This window comes from Tauraco erythrolophus, chromosome 7, assembly GCF_009769465.1.
Source record: "Tauraco erythrolophus isolate bTauEry1 chromosome 7, bTauEry1.pri, whole genome shotgun sequence".
NCBI classification, from domain to species: Eukaryota; Metazoa; Chordata; class Aves; order Musophagiformes; family Musophagidae; genus Tauraco; species Tauraco erythrolophus.
In genome coordinates this window covers 44,695,169-44,714,035 of record NC_141471.1, presented here as the reverse complement: position 1 = coordinate 44,714,035, position 18,867 = coordinate 44,695,169, and the positions used below count along the sequence as shown (strand labels likewise).

Below are 18,867 nucleotides of genomic sequence, written 5' to 3'. Positions count from 1 at the left end.
TCTAAGATCTTGTTTGATATATGTTTTAGTTTAGACTAAAAATATCCAAATACACATGCACAACTTTGAGGATACTTGTGAACAGCTAAAGTTTATGAAGCAGTTTAAACTCAGAACGAGATGTGTGCTATTAGAATATCAAAATGTTTCTCTGGCTTTTAAAGGCGAATCTGACATTTCTTCTCTTGTTTCCTGGACTGTACACTGAATGTCCCTACATCAGCATCTCAGAAAAATCATACCTATTATCACATTTCTAAAAATGTCCTTTGTTTTTCTGGGAAAAAACATCTGAAGCCTTTGAGAACAGGATTTGTCTAGTGACCAGTTTGATTTCTACTCTCTACAGGCACTTCCTTAAGTGCTGTGCTGTTTTTTTTGTAGTAATCATTCCTTCTGGAAGCTGTGAAGTAAAAAAACCACTGAAGACAACAGGAGGTCCCTCTCACTTGTTAGCTCACCAGTCTTGATTGGTTAAAGGCGCGATGTCCCAGTGAACAAAACCTGAGCTGCAATCACAAGCACTCCCTGGCTTCAGAAGGCCCCGCCTGCGGTACGTGGCCAGGCACTGTTGCAAAGTGATAAAACGGCTTCCAGCTATCTAGTTTTAACGCTGCTGATGCTTAATAACAGAGGAGAAAAAAGGACCAGGTTAAAGCACATCAGGCATGCTCATGTGAGCACACAAAACTGGATTATCCCTCTTTCCTCTTACTTCCTGCACTTTAAAATCCCTTTGGCAGTCACATAAGGACTGTGGTGCAAGACAGGTTTAGTTATAAATGTTTACCAGGAACCTTACCGGAGTCTGGAGAATATTGTTTTAATTTTAATTTTATTTTAATTATGCTCTGTCTTGCTCACAACTCTTGCATGAAACAAAGCATCTCAATATCGACCAGCACAAAGAATGTTAAAACTACTGGTCTGGTGAATAATCTCACAAATAGCGCACAATAGTTCCAGATATAATCTCAAACCAAGAATTAATCTCCATCTCCATAATCTTGACAATCACCGCTCATTCCTCATTCGAGCAATATCTGCATTGTAGACCAAAGGTTCAGGGTGCACAGCACGATACCACAACAGGAGCGGATACACAGGATCTGATTACAAACCCATTGTAGTTTAACACTTTAGCAGCTACGAGCGGTAACCAGAACGCCAGGGCACCCGGGCTCACGCTCAAACCAACTGCTTCCTGACACTGCACGTGATACAAAGAACAATTGCTCTTTCAGAGCAGAGCAGAGCTGATCTTCAGAAATCTTGCACATCGACCAATCTTTAAGACTTTAGCAAACGGCTTTCCATGACTTTACAAGCTTATTGGCTGATACAATGTCTTCTTTCTCCTTGCAAGCAGCAAGCTACCAAAACAACCTCAGGCAGCAGCGAAACTCGATGCAGATTTGAGCGAGTCTACAAATTCAGTGCAGATTGTCACAAAACAGAAAGGTTTCAAGCAAATAATAAAGGTTATCTCCAATATTTACAAATGCAAGCTAAATAAAACAAGAGACAGAGTTCAACACAACAGGAGTGAAAATGCCTTGTTAGAAAGGGAAAAGAAAAGCTTGCCCTCCACAAAATGAACCCTGAAGAGGCTTTGCCAGGACAGCTACGTATGTCTGTCACTGAATGCTCTATGCACGGATACGGACAGATCCAGTAATGCGTCAAAGAGCTGCAGGTGCCTACCAGTTACCACGGAAACTGGCTAGGGACCCCTCTTTCACCTACAGCAGTTCTGGTTCATGACATCATATCTGACATAGGTTAGCCCCACGGGCTCTTCTCCGTGCCACAGGCTGTGTCTAAGGGGATGCACACTGAGCAAAGACCTCTTCTCGAGGATACAGTTCACTGAACAGTTCATCACTGATTCAAGACCAGATTTTGTCTTCTTTCTCGCTTTCACGAAGAAAGCTTTGCACTTCTGTTTTAAGGCAAATCCAAAATGAGTTTTGGGCACAGTTCTGAGGATTTTTAAGTCTCATTACTTTCTGGCCATTACAGCCACGTAGAGAGATTTTAACTGCTAAAGCAAGCTTACAATTTAGAACCTTCTCTAAATCAACCAAGTATGTAAGGCCAAATGGTGTCTTTGCCAAGACAAAGGTCTGCTTTCAACCAAACAAAACCTGAACAACCATATTTGAATACAGAGCAATACAGTTTTTTCAGTTCTCACCTGCTAACTACGGCACGCTGGGATACAGAGGTGATCTGCCTAGGATGGGAAGACCACTTGGCTCCTACAGTTTTCAGGGACAGACATGAGGGCTTTGTGGCTGAGGTCAGTGATGAGTGAGCCCTTCCATGGACCAACTCTTCAGCAGGGAGCACCTTGGGCCCAGAGTACCTTGGGGAAGCTGCTGAATTTGGTCCCTGGGCACTTCCAGATCTCCAGCTGCCCAAGATCCAAGAGCAGTATTTCACTGGGTCTCCCTATCTCAACTTACCTACTTGAGAAAGCAGGACACAGAGAACAAGGGGAAAACAGCTGTTTTTGTAGGTCCTGGCACACGTAAGGTCACATGACAACAGAAAAAAGAGCTTTTAAAAGCCTTCTAAAATTATTTCTAAAGCTCTCTGGACATATATGCTTTTATTTTTTATAAAAATTTCATTCCAAGTCTTTGTATAATTCTGTTCAGATACAGAATTGTACAAATAATGTTGGAAGTACCAAGAAATTATTTTTGAATCATAGAATGGTTTGGGTTGGAAGGGACCTCAAAGATCATCTAGTTCCAACCCCCCTGACATGGGCAGGGACACCCTCCACTACGCCAGGTTGCTCAAAGCCTCATCCAACCTGGCCTTGAACACTCCCAGGGAGAGGGTATCCACAACTTCTCTGGGCAACCTGTTCCACTGCCTCACCACCCTCTGAGTGAAAAATTTCTTTCTTATATATAATCTAAATCTACCCTCTTTCAGCTTAAAGCCATTACCCCTTGTCCTATCACTACACGCCCTTGTAACAAGTCCCTCTCCAGCTTTCCTGTAGGCCCCCTTTAAGTATTGGAAGGCTGCTATAAGATCACCCCGGAGCCTTCTCTTCTCCAGGCTGAACAGCCCCAACTCTTAGCCTGTCTTCATAGCAGAGGTGCTCCAGCCCTCGGATCATCTTCGTGGCCCTCCTCTGGGCCCACTCTGGCAGCTCCATGTCCTTCTTGTGTTGGGGACTCCAGAGCTGAACGCAGTATTCCAGGTGGGGTCTCAGGAGAGCAGAGTAGAGGGGCAGAATCACCTCCCTCTACCTGCTGGCCATGCTGCTTTGGATGCAGCCCAGGATGTGGTTGGCTTTCTGGGCTGCCAGTGCACATTGCCGGCTCATGCGTATGTTGAGCTTCTCATCCACCAGCACTCTCAAGTCATTCTCCTCTGGGCTGCTTTCAATCCATTCTCCACCCAAGCCTGTACTTGTGCTTGGGATTGCCCCGACCCACGTGCAGGACCTTGCACTTGGCCTTGTTGAACTTCATTAGGTTCTCACAGGTCCACTGTCTGTCTATTATTTAATATATTTGATGGTTGATTAAGAACTGCTTTAAGTAACAGAATGCTCTTTTTTAAGTTTTTTTTTGATAATCAGCTAGAAAGTTGACACAGTAAAGAACTTTGTTTACAAAGATCTTTAAAGTCCACATAAACCTTTGCTGAAAAACAGTCAGTATCTAAGAATGTTTTTCTTTATTATTTTTAATAGCTTCTTCCCTGAACTCTGTTTTATAACTTTACTACAAGATAATATGGGAAGCAGATGAAAGCCAAAGTAAAACTTTCCTCTATAATGAAAATAAAAACTTGTAGGATTTTGACTCAAAGGCACAAACCAGGATCTGGCATAACACAGCTCTGCTGCATAAAGATAATTATTTTCTTCCACACCATTAAACTAGAAAAATATTAAATTTAACATTCTTAATCTCAGTGTCTGCAGACCTACAAACAATGGACAACAAAAACAAACCACTATATTTAAGATGTGACTGTTTTTTATGTAGCCTACCACATCCCTCCTCCCCCAAGCAGAGGTAGGCTGGTCTCTCCACTGCGCTGCAGTCAAAATGAAATAGCAGAATCTGTGTGTTGGACTGCAAAAGTTTCAGTTACATATATAAAGGAAAGACTTTATGGAAAAAAATGTAACATCCTGCCCCAAGAGTTAAAAATAATCAGAAAGGTGGGGTTTTTTTTGTGGTTTAATAAAGGGAAACAACCAGCAAGCAGACTATATTTGAAGGAGATTTTTTAAAGTTGTGGGTTTTTTAACTTCAAATATTTAAAAATACTAGATACTTAATTATTTCTTTCAGCAAACATGAAAGTCTTTCCATGTGCAAAGCAAGAGAAGAACGAAAAGTGCTTGGGCCTTATCTCCAGACAACCAGCATGGAACCTGTGTTGATTTAACAATGCCAAGGGATCATCATCATTATTTTCAGGGTATGAACTGTATGTAGCATGAAGGCTATTTCTGAAAGCTCATTTTTTGCAGATTATAACAACACTTGGTGCTCTCCTATTGACTCATATTGCAAAGTGTTGTGCAATTCATGTAATATTAGAACTGTATTTTTATCAATCATAATTATGTATCTATTTTGCAGATGTTCTTGTACACAAAAGAAATATTTGCCATTATCAAGACAAATTGATCCTCTCAGGTCTGGCTCTAGTTTATTTAAAGACTTTACAATTTTACTATTTAAAAGAAAGTCCTACAGAGGTGTTATCTCACCATTTATATTTTCTCAACACTTATGATACTGCTATCACACTCTTAAAATAAAAAACCTTGTATCATGATCCAGACCAGGCTTATGTTCTATTCCTGGGGTAGGTTTTTTTCTTTACACACACACACAAAAAAATTGTTTTTGTGTAACTATTTGGTTCAACGTTTGGGTCATTCCTTGAGCTTTACCACTCAGTGGAGGAAAGATGCCCAAGTAACAAATGTGGATTTAAGGGGCAATGGCGGAAGAAGGATGAAACGGTTCCCTTTAAAATGTAAACAAGATTTTAAAATCCGTGTTGTACAATGTGCACAAAAACATTAAAATGATACAAAATATTATCAGCAACATTTTATGGCGAAGTTGTTATGCTTTTAATTTTGTATTAAATTGTGATTTATTAGCTTGTTACTTTGAAGATTACTCAGTATGCACAGAACAGATTGCTGGTGCGTTTAATGAGCCAGAGGAAGTAGTAGGATGAACATGAAAAGATTGTTTTACATTGCAGAGTACGAGCTATTTGATATTTCTAGCACAGTACAAAAGAAAGCTTCTCTGTAGATTGATCATGGTTCAGTTAACATCACTGAATATCTAATACCTCCAACTCAATTAATTCTCACCTGATTAAGATCAGCCTGATATTCAAACTAAATCATCTCTCCAGTCAAGTAGAAATCAATATTTCTGATTTTACTTTTAAATTACAATAACAAATAAAATACATGCATCGTCAGTATGCCATGAGTAGCTTTCCTATTCTAGCCTACTATGGCATGCATAACACAGCTGATTAAAGAATTATTCTAATTTGAGCAACAATATATATAAGACAGATTAATTTGAATAGAGGGAGATAGCATGAAATAATTAAATGCATCTTACACAGGGCAAAGAGAAAATTGTCATACGATAACCTTGATTCTTTCCAGTGAACCTCTGTTATCAGATCAAATACTTTGTCTCCACAAATGTTCATTTGCTATAACATAAAAATAATCATATACCTTCCATTTTCCTGCCCATCACCACCACCCCCAAAAAGCTGCTCCATTTCAGCTTTTGTAGGTCCAACATACTGCTGGGGGCATCTGTATTGGGGCAGATGATCAACACATAGTGCCACACAACGCAGAACCAGGGAGCAGAGATGATTCCAGGAATTTTAGGAAAGGGATATTTACCATGTTAAAGATCTCTCCTCTTGCCCAATCTTTTCCAGGGCACTCTCAGCACAGAAAAACAACTTTGTCTTAAAGTATACAATGCAAACAGAGGATCCTCCAGGAGACTACAGAGTCTCATGCACTCCAGTATGAAATGCTGAAAAGTCACTTGTCTCGTGATTGGGAGATGAATGTACACAAGGAGAGAATTGTCAGGCAGGCAGATAGCACAACTGTGATCTGTAGAGGAAGAGTATTTCCCAAAAAACTAGAAACTGTTTCTCTAAACACATTGCCTTGGGGGTAAAGAATACTGTTATCAATATCCTAGAAACAAATCTGAAGACTTTGCTTTAGGGGACACTTAAAATTAGAGATGAGAAAATAACATACTGAATCAGAGGAAGGGCCCACTTGTCCTGTACACCATCTTTCTCAGAAACCAGCAACAGCTGCTTCAGAAGAAGGCGCTGGAAAGTCTACATTACAGAAAAACATTTTCTCAAGTGAAGTTTCTTCCTAACCACTACTAACTGCAAGCTTGGCTTATACCTTGAAGCGCAAAGTTTTCACATGCCTTTTAAAACCCTTAAAATCACTTGCACAGTGGGTCTAAACTGACAGGCCTCCAAGAGAAGGAGGAAAAAACCACTCCAATATCAAAAAGATCTATGCTAGCCTGAATTCCTTCAACATCTACCTGCCCCGGCTTGCTTAGGTCCTGATGAAGTCCCAACTATTGCTATTGTGGTTATTTGTGTCATACCATGAATGCCTTTTTCATTAGCGAGTTTTCAAAATCCCGCTGCAAAAACTAACTGGCCTCAAAGCATTCCTTGGCCAGATGTAGAATAGGCCAAAGCAGTTGGGAGGAATGGCACTCTAAGCAGATAAAAAACGTTCAAGGGTTGTTTTATGTTGTTTTGGTTTGTTGTTTTGTTTTTTTTCAGAACACTCCAGTTTCTTGCTCTGTAAATGCCATCTACCTTCACTTAGAAGCAAGAGTCTCCAATATTTCCATCTCTTAAATGCACAGATATTACCAGTCTCTGGTTTTGGTCAACTGCTCACACCTGGCAAGAGCATTTCTTTTCTGAAATTAAGGCTTAGAAGGGGCTTTTCAAATGAATATAGGAAATCAAAGGCTTATTTAAACTTTCTGTTTCAAGAGTTATCAAAAAATTGTGGTTTTTTTCGTTTGTGTGTTTGTTGAGTTTGTTTAGAAACCACAATACCACACAAATCCTGAAAACACATGTAAGGCATGTAGGGATTCTCCAACATCACTTAATTCAAAACATAAGTCATTGCTCAGCTGTTGATTTACTTTTTATTACAGAAGCATTAACAGAGGTTCTGCTGTTTTCAAACCCAACAATCATTAAAGACTGAATTTCTGAGAAAAATAGGATATTATGAAACCTGCATGAAGGAATGACAAATAAACCAAGAAAGCCATGAACGATGAAGACACAGTCCCATTCTCATCCGATGCAGAGGCTCACTCTGGGGAAACCTCTCTCGCTGGACCCACTATACATGCTCTACAGCCTAAAATTTGCTCCCATTCAGGCTGAGAATTGGAGATGTTTGTTAGAGGTATATCCAGAAACCCTGACATAAGGCACACCAAGCAACAGCAGAGAAGTACTTCTGTCTGTCCCAATTAACCCACACTTGTCCACAGCAGATTGTCGAACCTTTTCTTCCTAATTTCATAATGAGCACTTAGAGACAGTGAATGAAACCAAAAAGCAGCAAGTTTAAGAAAGAGAAAAATTGTTTCCTTTTTTGCTTTTTTTAAAAAAAGACTAACACAGACAAACACAGTAATTCAAGCCAACTCAATCAGCACGACTAACAAAAAACAGACAAATACTTAAAACAGATAACAAAAATGTTCCAGATTAAAGTAATTAGAGCTAAAAAAATCAGAGTTCTGAAAAAAAATATACACATACAATCTCACAGTATTTTCAGCAGCTCAGTTCTGCTGCTTGGACAAGGACAGGTCAGCTCTCCTCATTCTACCTTTCTGTACCAGTACTACACGCATGAGGTCGGATCAAAATTACTTTTGAGGTAGCAGGGTTGAAAAGATTAAAGTTAGTTTTCAGTTTGATAAAAATTCGGAGTGTACGTATGAAACTTGACTAGGGAAAATGTTTTCCTAAGTAATGACAGAGCCAGAAAAGAAGACTTTAAAAACACACACCTTAAAATGTCAGATAGTACTTTCCTGTCTTGCTGAATGCTGATGAAATGCTGCGGTAGGCACAATTTATTAGTAATATGCCTTTAGTCACTAAAATTTCAACAGGAATTGGACTTCAACAGCAAATGGAGCTTTGGCACAGATGATGCAGAGAAATACCTACTTGTTAGCTTTAGTGTAGTGGGCACAGCTTGACCTGATGTGATCTCTCATCCTGGATTTCCAGATTTGTCAGCATTTTTTGTATGTGTGTCTATACGTGGGTGTATTTTGCCCCAAACACGCAGAAATATATATCACACTGTCATATTTATGAAGTTCCAGAAATCCAGCTCTTTAAGAGCTAAGAGACAAGTCCTCCTGCCCCTGCCCAGAGCACAGCAGTACAACGAGAGTTTTGTCCTCAGAAGACAGGGGAGAAATAGCAAGGACACAACTATTTTGCGTACGGTTTTGCAGTGACTGTACTTTGTCAGACAAGGCAGATTTAGTGTTCAAAGATGACAATCTGCTGGGCTATTCAGACAGATTTGTCAAAAAAAGCAAACCTTTTCTTCCCATAGAAATTACCCAAAAAAACCCCAAAAAGTCCTTTTAAGCAAAGTAAACACATTGCTGTGAAACAGTTTACTTGGGTAAATCGTGATTTGTCTACTCAAGCTACTTGCTTTAGCCATGCTCCTGTCAAGTACAAGCACTGCCGTCTATATAAGGTTTCGGGTAAAGCACACCCAACGTGCACAGCCACCTAGTTAAACTGCACTGCTCTTAAACAACTGCTTTCTTTAAGACTGACCTGATCTAATTTTCCTCCCACCCCGCAGTAAGTATCCCTGACATCAAGCGTTACCACACCAGGCGCTGGAAGAGGCAGAACTGGAACAAATGCAAGTTCCCCCATGGCTACTGTCTGTCACTGCCTGCTTCTATATAAACAAGTGCATCCAGCTTGAGCTGCGCAGAGTAGCCTCGCTGCTGCTTATCCTCCCACCTCCTTCGGGAGCTGCTGAGCCACTCAGGGACAGCTGAGAAGTTAGCATAACAGATGATTAAAAGAAACAACATCCCCCTCCCCCTGTCCCATAGTGACTGACTCCTTAGCTGAACTCCAAAGTTTTAAAAAAAAAAAAGAAAAAAATCTATTTATAAAAGACAGAGATCCATCGAGTAGCAGAAACAGCGGTAATGTCCTTCTACCACACGGTGGAGATAGAGCAGGTCGTTTATGTAACTCTTGAAGAGGCAATTGCACAGCTATTCCACCATGACACCAGCTCTAATTTACAGCATGCTGTTTTGAGGATATTTATTTCGTCTTCAGTTCAATTTATTTTATGTCCAAAAGTATGTTTTTAACTGATTTTAACTCAAAACTTCCAATACTGAAGGTTTTTTTAAATTATTATAATTAGTTCTCCCTCCTCTGAATGAAACAAAATATCCTCTAAGCAAAAGTGAAACTGATTCCAGGGTTCTGCTGGAGGGTGGAGGTGGGATAGGGTCAAAATTTCAGGCCTTCTGGGTACTCCAACACAGTATTAAAGATTAATACGCTGGCACTCTTTTAAAAGAGGAAGTGACTTTCCCTTGCAGGTCACAATTCATCCTGTATTCCTTCCCAACCATCATTCCAACATCTCCAAAACAGGCTACCATGTACTTACCCTGGTTTGCAGCACGTGTTTAGTCTCTGTCTTTTTTCAAAAACTACTAGCCTTCAGTGTATGCTGGTGTGGAGCTGTGGGAAGAATTCCTGCTGAATGAGATAATACTTGGTGTCTGTAAGGATGATAGAACCAGAAGTGCAATTTTTCAGGAAAAAAAAAAAAATTGTGCTGTGTCTATACTCTGAACTGAAGAGTAACTTGACCCATTGCAATGGTGGCAAAGGTGTGATAAAGTATGTATAATTACTTTTACAAAAGAAAGCGCATCGTTGGCTCTGTAGGCAGCCAGAATTTTAGACTTTCCTATTAAGTCAATGATTTTGAAGAGATGAGTTTTAACAATGCGGCAAGAAAGCATACTACCAAAGCTTAGCAACATCTGGAAATCTGGTAGTAACTGTATAACGTTTATCTTCCATCTTCTGTAAATCAGCACTAGTTTTAAATAAATGACTGTGATAACTGGGTACCTAAAAAGGACTGAATTCCAGACAGCAAATAATCCAGCCACCATACTCTGCCTGTATCTTTGAAACCACTGCACAATAGCTTTTTCAAATGACAAAGCACTACAACTCAGTATTTTGTTTGGGTCCTGGAAAACTCTCCATGAGTTGTGAACACTGCTCGATGCCCTGCAGGAACAGGGCAATTATGATTCTCTCCTCCCTCAGCACCTCCCCCATGCCACACCCCCTCCCCAAGCTAGTAATACACGTTTTCTTCAAACTGTTCAGAGACATTGAAGTGAACAGATGAGACCCAGGCTACTCAGAACAATGCAAGACCGGCAGCTTATTACAACCTTACAGAGCAGTTCCGTTGTGGACCGACCAAAAGCTTGGATAAATATAGCAACCAGCTCAAGTGCTTCTACTCATGGAGGGAAACTATCATGGAAGGGAGGAAAACCAGGATTCCCAACAACCACCAACTCACCCTCCTGTCTAACTTCCCATGCCTTTTGGTCTGATGCACAGCTTTCAGGAATCATTTACTGCCCAGATTGGGCGTGGACATCAACCATGAGAGAGCAAGAGGAGAAGGCAGAACTGATGACATAGAGCTCTGCTGATAAAGTCATTCGGTTTGACAAGGAAGGCTGAAGCCGTGATGTCATGTCTCAGCATACAGCAGTTAACCAGCCATCAGATGCTTCTGACTGGCTGTCAGAATCAAACACTACCAAAGCCAAAGAATTATAAGTGTATAAGGGGTTGTATTAATAAATGTAATTACATAGAGAAATTAAGAGAAGCGGCCATTTCTCCATAGGTTGGAGAAATGGTGTAACTCCAAAGGTTATAATTTTGAAGACAGTAAAATTAAATACTTGTAGGCAGAGGATTTACAAACAAGCCTTTGACAAATCCACAAAGCAAAGCAAAATGCACCAAGAACTCTTCGTCAGTTGTGAAAGCTCCTCAAAAAACAGGAACTGTTCTTCAATGTAAGACTTAATGGGCAAATCTATATAGCACCATGGACTTTATTGGCACTAATCCAGAGTTAGTTTGGTATAATGAAGCCTTGGGGACAGTGCTCTAACTTCTGACAGTCGACTACGCTGCATTCCTCAAGCTGTATGCACACATGTACTTAAGTTTGGCAGGAGGTGCTTGTTTAAGTGCGTCTGTTCTGCCTGCTCCAAGTTATCTTGTTTCTGATGCAAAACTATTTCAAAGTAATACAGTCTCAACACTGTTACAAAAGAAACAGTAAAAAAAAAAAAAATCACATAAACATAGTTTCTGTATTTAAAAAAACAACTACATGAATTTATTTAGCAATTTTTCAAACAAATATTAGCAATGCATCTCCTACAAAACCATTGGCAAAGGAGACATTAAAAGTTTAGACAAGGAGAAATATATATGGGGCTTTAATTTAGAAGCCATATTACACTTCTTCCCATGGCATGAGGATGCTTCCTGTGAAATATCATATTCTACTCAAACAAACATGAACCATTCACTTTTTGTCAACTGCTTTCTAAACAAGGAAACAAAGTTCGTTTACAGTGACAACAGAAAAGAAACAGAAGTTTCTAACAAGTTCAGTCACAGGATCCATAAACAGGGCTCAAGCGGCTGCAAGGCAAGATGCAACAGCAGACCCCTGTGCCATAGCCAGTAGCAGCTGAGGACACTAAGAACTGACATCAGCATTCAGTGACCAGGACACAAGCAGGAACTGGAGGTCTTAATGCTGCCATTACCGTGGCCTACTCAGCACCACTATTAAACCCCTGTGTAACCGTCTGTCTTCCATGCCTACTTAGGTCTGAAAGTCCTTTGGGGTGTATCCTGATTTCTGTGTAAGGACCTTTGCTGGTTGGGATCTCTCAGTGCTATGACTGGATGACTGTGAGTACCTTCTCCATTGATACACTGAAATTACAAGACCATAATCTGGCTAAAAATCTTTTCTCTGTTTTCCGCATTCTGAACTAAATGAGCTTTACTCACTGAATGCAGATGTACACATGCCTCCACCACCACAGATCTGTCAGTAAGTTTTTCCACAGGCTTCTCTCACCTTTATTCTGAAAGAAAAAAAAAAAAAAAAACACCACACACCCAAAAGCTAGCATATGCTGTATTAATGTAAAACCCCTAGAGGGCAACTAAGCTTCAATTTCAACCTGCATAAATATTCAGCTCCTTAACTAGTTTACAGATTATGTAAACTATTTCCTTCAACCTTGGGTTTTTTCCCCTCATTTAAAAGAAATGAATCCTTTTCATTCTCAAATCACATTACTGCTGCCTGTTTAGTGTAAGTTAATCATTATTGCCCAACCAGAGACTGAGTTCTCAACAAAGCTCAAATGTGTGCAAAAGAGAACAATAAAGAAAACACATGCAAAGGCCTCCTTTAAATAAAGACAGAAAACAAGCATATGAAAGTCTGAAATCACTTTCCTTGCATTGAAGACCTTTAACAATACATCTTGTTTATTATTCATTTATTGCATGGCATCTGTTTTCTTGTACAGCAGACTGATTGCAAATCTCAGATTGATGAATTTAAGTTTATTGGGATTATTTGTCTGTTTTCCCCCACATACTATGACTTTAGCTTTATATATAGTAAGTATCTGGGATGGGGGGGAAGTGACAAAACAGGAAATGAGATCTCACACTAGTTATGGAAGATAGTTTCATTTACTCTCTAGTCTTCAACTAGAGTCTGAGCCTGCTGGTGGTGGTGAAAGAAAAAAAAAAACAAAACAGGAAGTAATTTGAGCCACAAAAGTAAAAAACCTTCATTGAATTCCAAGTATTCTCCCTAAATTTTAATCTCGGTAACTCCTGTGTCCAGCTGAGCCTTGTTTGAAATGAAGTAGCAGGCATCAACTGCCTTTCCCCTACTTTCCACCAAATCTTGGTTGGAGCTGAAAGGCACTTAAATATCCTGCCAGTCCACATGTGCACGGAACCTGCAGACACACTGATGTTTAACGTTAGAGGAGGTACTAACAAATCAAAGGGACTCCCAAGTGATGCGGAAGCAATCTGAGATAGGGAGGAACAACCCAGCTCGAAGGAGTCCTTAGCAAATGCTCACGAAGCTCAAGGGTTTCCACAAGACTTTGTAGTACATTGAATATCCTCACAAAAATTGGTAGCATAGGCATCCTTTTACATCAGAAACTAGCGAATTCTACTTGCCTCGCATAAAGCAATTATATTCATTGTTACAATTCACCCTTTAGTGAAATGCATCTAGGAGGACCTGAAATAAGGTAATGCAAATGCTAAACTACCTTTAAGTACTTTTAACACACTCGCAGAGGTGATTTTTTTTCTCCTCCTTATTAGAGCGGCTGAATTAGCTTCCAGGCAAGTCAGGTCATTGCAACTCAAACACTAGGGCAATGGAGATAAGTAACATCAGGTCTGGAACAAACAGTACTGCACCAAGACCACTGCTTATGCCTCAGAGCAAAAATACTTTTGTGAACGACAAGCTTTGGCTAAGACCATCAGATGTCAATTTGGTTGCATTAATAGAATTGTCTGTGAAATGTTGCATTGGTTTCCTAAGCTCAACTAGTTATCATTTAGAAGATAACTTCATTCTGTCTTCATGCCAATTCAGTATTTTTTCACAGAGGCAGTAATATATTTTTGCATTTAAAAATCCAACATGGAATCCTACCTTTCAATAACAATAGCAGTAATGAGACACTAAATTCAGGTACGTAAATGCATATTTAAATAGGAAAGTAGGTATCTAGAAGAGAATGGAACTAGCGTATTTAACTTTGGAAAAAAAAAAAAAATCACATGCCATATTTTCCTGAATTGATATTTAAACAGCAAGAGCAGAAGAGAAAAAGATGAGACCAGAACTATTCATTTGATTTATTAGTCTGCTGGGAGAATGCACCTAAAACAAAAGTTGCCAACTCTGTTAAGCATCTTCCTTCTATAGAAGTGCAAAAATTATTTTTTGGGTTTGTAATTTATGTAAGTATTCTCTGCCCCAACAATGGACGTTTCTCAGTTGTTTATGCACAGTCAGTAACTAGTATTTACATGAGTTTGACAGCAGAGTGCAGAGGACAGATTCCCCAAACAATATTCTGTTTTAAAACTGAAGTTTCACAGTTACTCAACAGAGGAAGCATATCAAAATGAACTTACACAATGGCCTTGCTGAAGCAAGAAGATTCTTTTCCACATCATTCTCACTCCCCACGAAGGACTTAAAACTTTCTCAAGCTGTTTTAAATGTATAAAAGTAAAAAAATCCATCCCATATACATGCATATGCTTTTTATTTTCCAACTAGTTAAATCAGGAATAGTTTTCAAAAGTAAAAGATGAGGACACTTCTATTAAAACGAGAAAGCTAAAGAAACGTTAGTACTATTACTCAACAGTAATGAAGCATCATTAGATGTATGTAATATAAAATATTTTAAACATAGGACATTGGATAGAAGATATTGAAGATGCCACAGAAGCTCTGAGCTCTGTTAATACTCTGCTAAAGATTAACTAGTTAGTTAATCACTAATTAATTAGTTATTTGGTCTTTGGTTATATAACCCCAAACAGTATACGTTCTTTTATATTCCTCTTTTCCAGAGTCTATGGAAAGCAAAGGTAAGTTTCTGTTCATTAATGAGATACACGGCAAAGCCTACATTAAGGTAATAACGCAGAGCAGTGCCTTAAAATAATGTAAGAATGTAAACGTTATGGCCTGACAGAATTTCATCCTGAACTTCCCGGCCAGCAGAAGGAATATTGCCCATTGGCATCCCTGACAGTCTGTGTGCTTGCCCTGCTGTACTGGGTCTCACTCAGCATGGCACACTTCTTCAAGCATGTTGACTTTTGCTTTCAAATATGTCCCCCACTGAGTTGCTCTGCAATCCGGAGAGTAATAGAAGGGATGTTTCCTGTGCACTTAAACTTTGTGCAAGCTGCATTGTTGAGGAAGGAAATGGGATGATACACAAGCCAGGCGCTATCTTCTCCAGGTTACTATTCTACAGCCATACCCAGGATGGGTATCACGGACAAATTAATGCTTGGGCAAAACCTCTAGCACATGTGTTTTCAATATTTAGCAGCTCAATTTCTTCAGCAGTGTTGAGACTATACTTTTGTTACGCTGCTTAAACAACAAACTGAAGGCACACTCTTAAGTTGGAGAGTTTATACACATTAAAGAAGAAGCATTAAAAAAAACACTCAGAAAAACAAAAAGCAAAGAAACAAGAGGAAGAAATCAGGACAGATGATGAATAACAAAGATTATTTATACCAGAAAAAAATAAAAGAGTACTTTTCATCATTGGCCTTATGAATTATTTTGACTGGGCCGTCAGATTCACTGTAGAAAATCACCACCAGAAAAAAAAAGTAATGGCAACAAAGTATAGTATTTGAAGTTCTCACTGTGGTCACTCTTGTTTACTAGATATCATTCTCTTCAACCTGAAATCACTAGTTCTCTCTGTGAATTTAAATGTCATTTTTTACATCGTGACATTAAGGTTTTTTGTTTTAATTTCTCCATGTTCTTGAAAACAACTCTGGAATCTCAGGGTCTAACACCTTCCCTAAGCCATCTCAGGGACTCAGTTGCAGAAATAGCTTTCCAGGATGGTTATTGAACAAGTCTTTTATTTTCCCTTTTCTTTTTCCACTTTTTGCTTTTTTTAGACAAAATAGATTGTCCTATTTCTTCAATTCCAAGTGCTTTTATGCAGATCACTAGCACGAATTCGTCCAATGTCTGAGAACGCTGCTAGGGCAGGGGAGTTGGAACTAAATGATCTCTAAGGTCTCTTCCAAACCAAACCACCCCATGATTCTATGATTCTATAACATAAATGGCTTGATATACAAAGAAAAGTTAGTTTACACATTAAAAAACCTCAACACTTAGAAAACCAAAACACATTCTTCCAACAGTAAAAAATAACTAAGCATTGGAACAGCCTGTCTGTAGAAGTTGCAATGTTAATCAGACGACAGACACACTAGATACGGCCAACAAGAGAAGATCATGACCCAAAGTGTCTTCTAAAAGTCCTTTCCAGCCCTACATTCCCCTTACATTTGATAAATGCGCCCTCCAATGCAGAGGTAATTTTCTGTAGCACTCAGGTATGAAAATCTCTTTATAGAATTGAAGCTAGTGTTATTAAAGCATAGTCAGACCAGTCTAGATTGCATTAAGTTCTGCTTTCAACTCTCTCCTATGTGCTTCCACATTATACACTTCCTATACATTTTGCACATATTAAACAATAGCATTCAGCAGTCCTTTTTGCCAACATAAGCTGTGTCTCCATAAAATGACTTTTAAACGGTTAGATTGACAAGTCTACAGCCACAGGTGAGATTACATCTCAAGCCACACTTTTGCAGTGCTTTTTCACCAACTTCATGAGTGTCCCATTGCAGCAGAGTGTATAGGATACTTCTGTCACCAAGAAACAAAGCAAGACCTGTATCAAGCCTGGTATGCAAATGTAACGATGAATTTACACATACAAGCAGATCGTATAATTTTGTGTTTCAAAAAAGACTATTTAAATATCCTTAAAATATGCTGTTGATCTGGGGGCTTGGAAGGTATATTTAGTTTACATTGAAGAGGAGGAAAAAGAATAACTTTCTTGAGAGATTCTGGATCACAGACAGGAAGAAAGAAGGCTATAAAGTGCAAAGACACGTGATAAAATTAATACAAAGAAATTCTGAACTTGACTATTAGAAGTGAAAAGGCATTTCAGAGTTAAAGGAATCTTTCTTTAAACTCTTTTTAGAAAAAAGTAAGAAGGCAGATTGTTTAATACCACAACTAAAGTCCAAAATTCCCCACCACTATTTAAACTCCTTCCCAATACAGTGGATATCAAGAGAAGAATCTGTTCACTCCAAGGGACATTTTCATGCACTGCTCTTTATGTTCTCCAAAATTCCTCATGTAAGTTCCTTTCCTACTTATTATCCCATCAGAATGATTACCTTCCATCCCTTACATGATTCCTTTCAAATCCTTTACTAGTATCCCTCTCAAATCCAGATACAGCAGCTAAATAGTTTTTCCTGCTCCCTGATCAAATATTGAAAGCCTCGTCCATACTTCCAAAGCTCCGTACCGCTCTAGTATTCCTTGTCCATGCCCTTTCACATCCTCTGACAAGCTCTGCAGCTCTTGATTCCTCACGCAAAATACTTCTCGCTTTGTCATACGCTTACACTTCATGTAAACTTATCTATCCTGATCATAGGCAGCACATGTTCCAAGTGCTCTTCTCTGCAAGGTTCCTTTCTTGTCATTTTTGAGGGTGATAAAACTGTTAAAAATAAAATTCAGACAATACAGCACAAGTGCTTTATGATCTTTTATTTCTGTAGCATTTACTCCCTTCTTAGGCATCAGACCTGTGAGACATTCTTCAGAACACAGATCTCCCTACTCTTTTTCTATGCAGCACCCCAGAGATGACTATTGGAAAACAATTACAATAGCAACAAAATTAAATCTGGGGGTGGGAAAGAAGGGGATTATTTTTTGTTGCAGTTATTAAACGATCTGAACAACAATGTACAAGATTGTGGTTTTACTCAGCAACAGACAACATTGCTTTTACTTTAAAAAAAAAAGTTGTGCATGGTCAGTGTTGTTACTACAGGATCCATTAACTTTATATCAAAGACTAAGTGCCGGAGGGATCACTCAGTTTAAGCTAAGCAATCTTTGTAACTACTGTTCCACATGGAAAAAAATAGTTTAAAATGTTTCCATCCCAAAACAGGATGAAAATTTGAGATTTCATTACACATGCTCCTGACGTTTCCAGAATATCAAAAAAGCATGAAGAACACTTAGACCAGCACATCTTGCTGAAAGTTGTTTGCTTGCCAAACAGTATTTCAACTTTAACTTGCCTGACTGTCTGATAAGGCCTGTGATTCCTGCCCTTTTTTTTTGATTGGCTCTGCTGACTCGTAATATTCCACGCAAAGATATGTACAACAGGTACAGCCCTCCAGTCTACCGGAAATAATGGAGATCAAAACTATAACTCTCATAAAGCACTGCCTCATAAAATCATACCAGATGAACCTGCAACTATTACTCTGATTCTCGTGTAGCTCAATTGGAATTAATACTTCATTCTAATTTTTGTGGTTTGGATGAGCAATTTTCTTTGGCATATATACTTGTCAACTTCCTGCATTTTCTAAAGAATGGTGGGCAGAAGTTTCCCCCTGTTACCTTACCTGGGATATCATATGTTCTTTACAAGATCAATATACTGCTTGTAGGCTATCGGAAAGCTCACTATTTATTGTATTTCTGAATACACAGTAGCTACTTTTTGATCAAACTAAGTCCTGTTTTCCAATGCTGAACCTAATGGTATCTAGACAACACATTCTGACTTCAACAGTTGAAAAATAACCTATTTTCTGTGTGAAAGTAACCCCAGGGTAATATTCATAATTCATATGCAATATAAATATTTATACACATGCAAAGGGAATATAGTATGACCTCTTAAAAGTATTAGATTTATTTAC

General features: G+C 39.0%; 1 protein-coding gene across 3 annotated transcripts in view; it reads right to left on the bottom strand.

Moving 5' to 3' along the window:
• Positions 1–18,867, bottom strand: part of CMC1 (C-X9-C motif containing 1) — a 46,461-nt gene that overhangs the window by 6,228 nt on the left and 21,366 nt on the right. Inside the window, exons 1-2 of one of the 3 annotated variants that reach the window (XM_086614555.1) lie at positions 13,575–13,608; positions 12,274–12,350 (exon numbers count right to left, since the gene is read on the bottom strand). The exons of the other annotated variants lie outside the window; for them this stretch is intronic. Of the exons in view, the coding sequence (XP_086470681.1) occupies positions 12,274–12,292 (19 nt within the window). The 5' untranslated portion in view covers positions 12,293–12,350; positions 13,575–13,608. Of the gene's footprint in view, positions 1–12,273; positions 12,351–13,574; positions 13,609–18,867 lie in introns of those variants that run through there. 3 annotated transcript variants of the gene reach the window in all.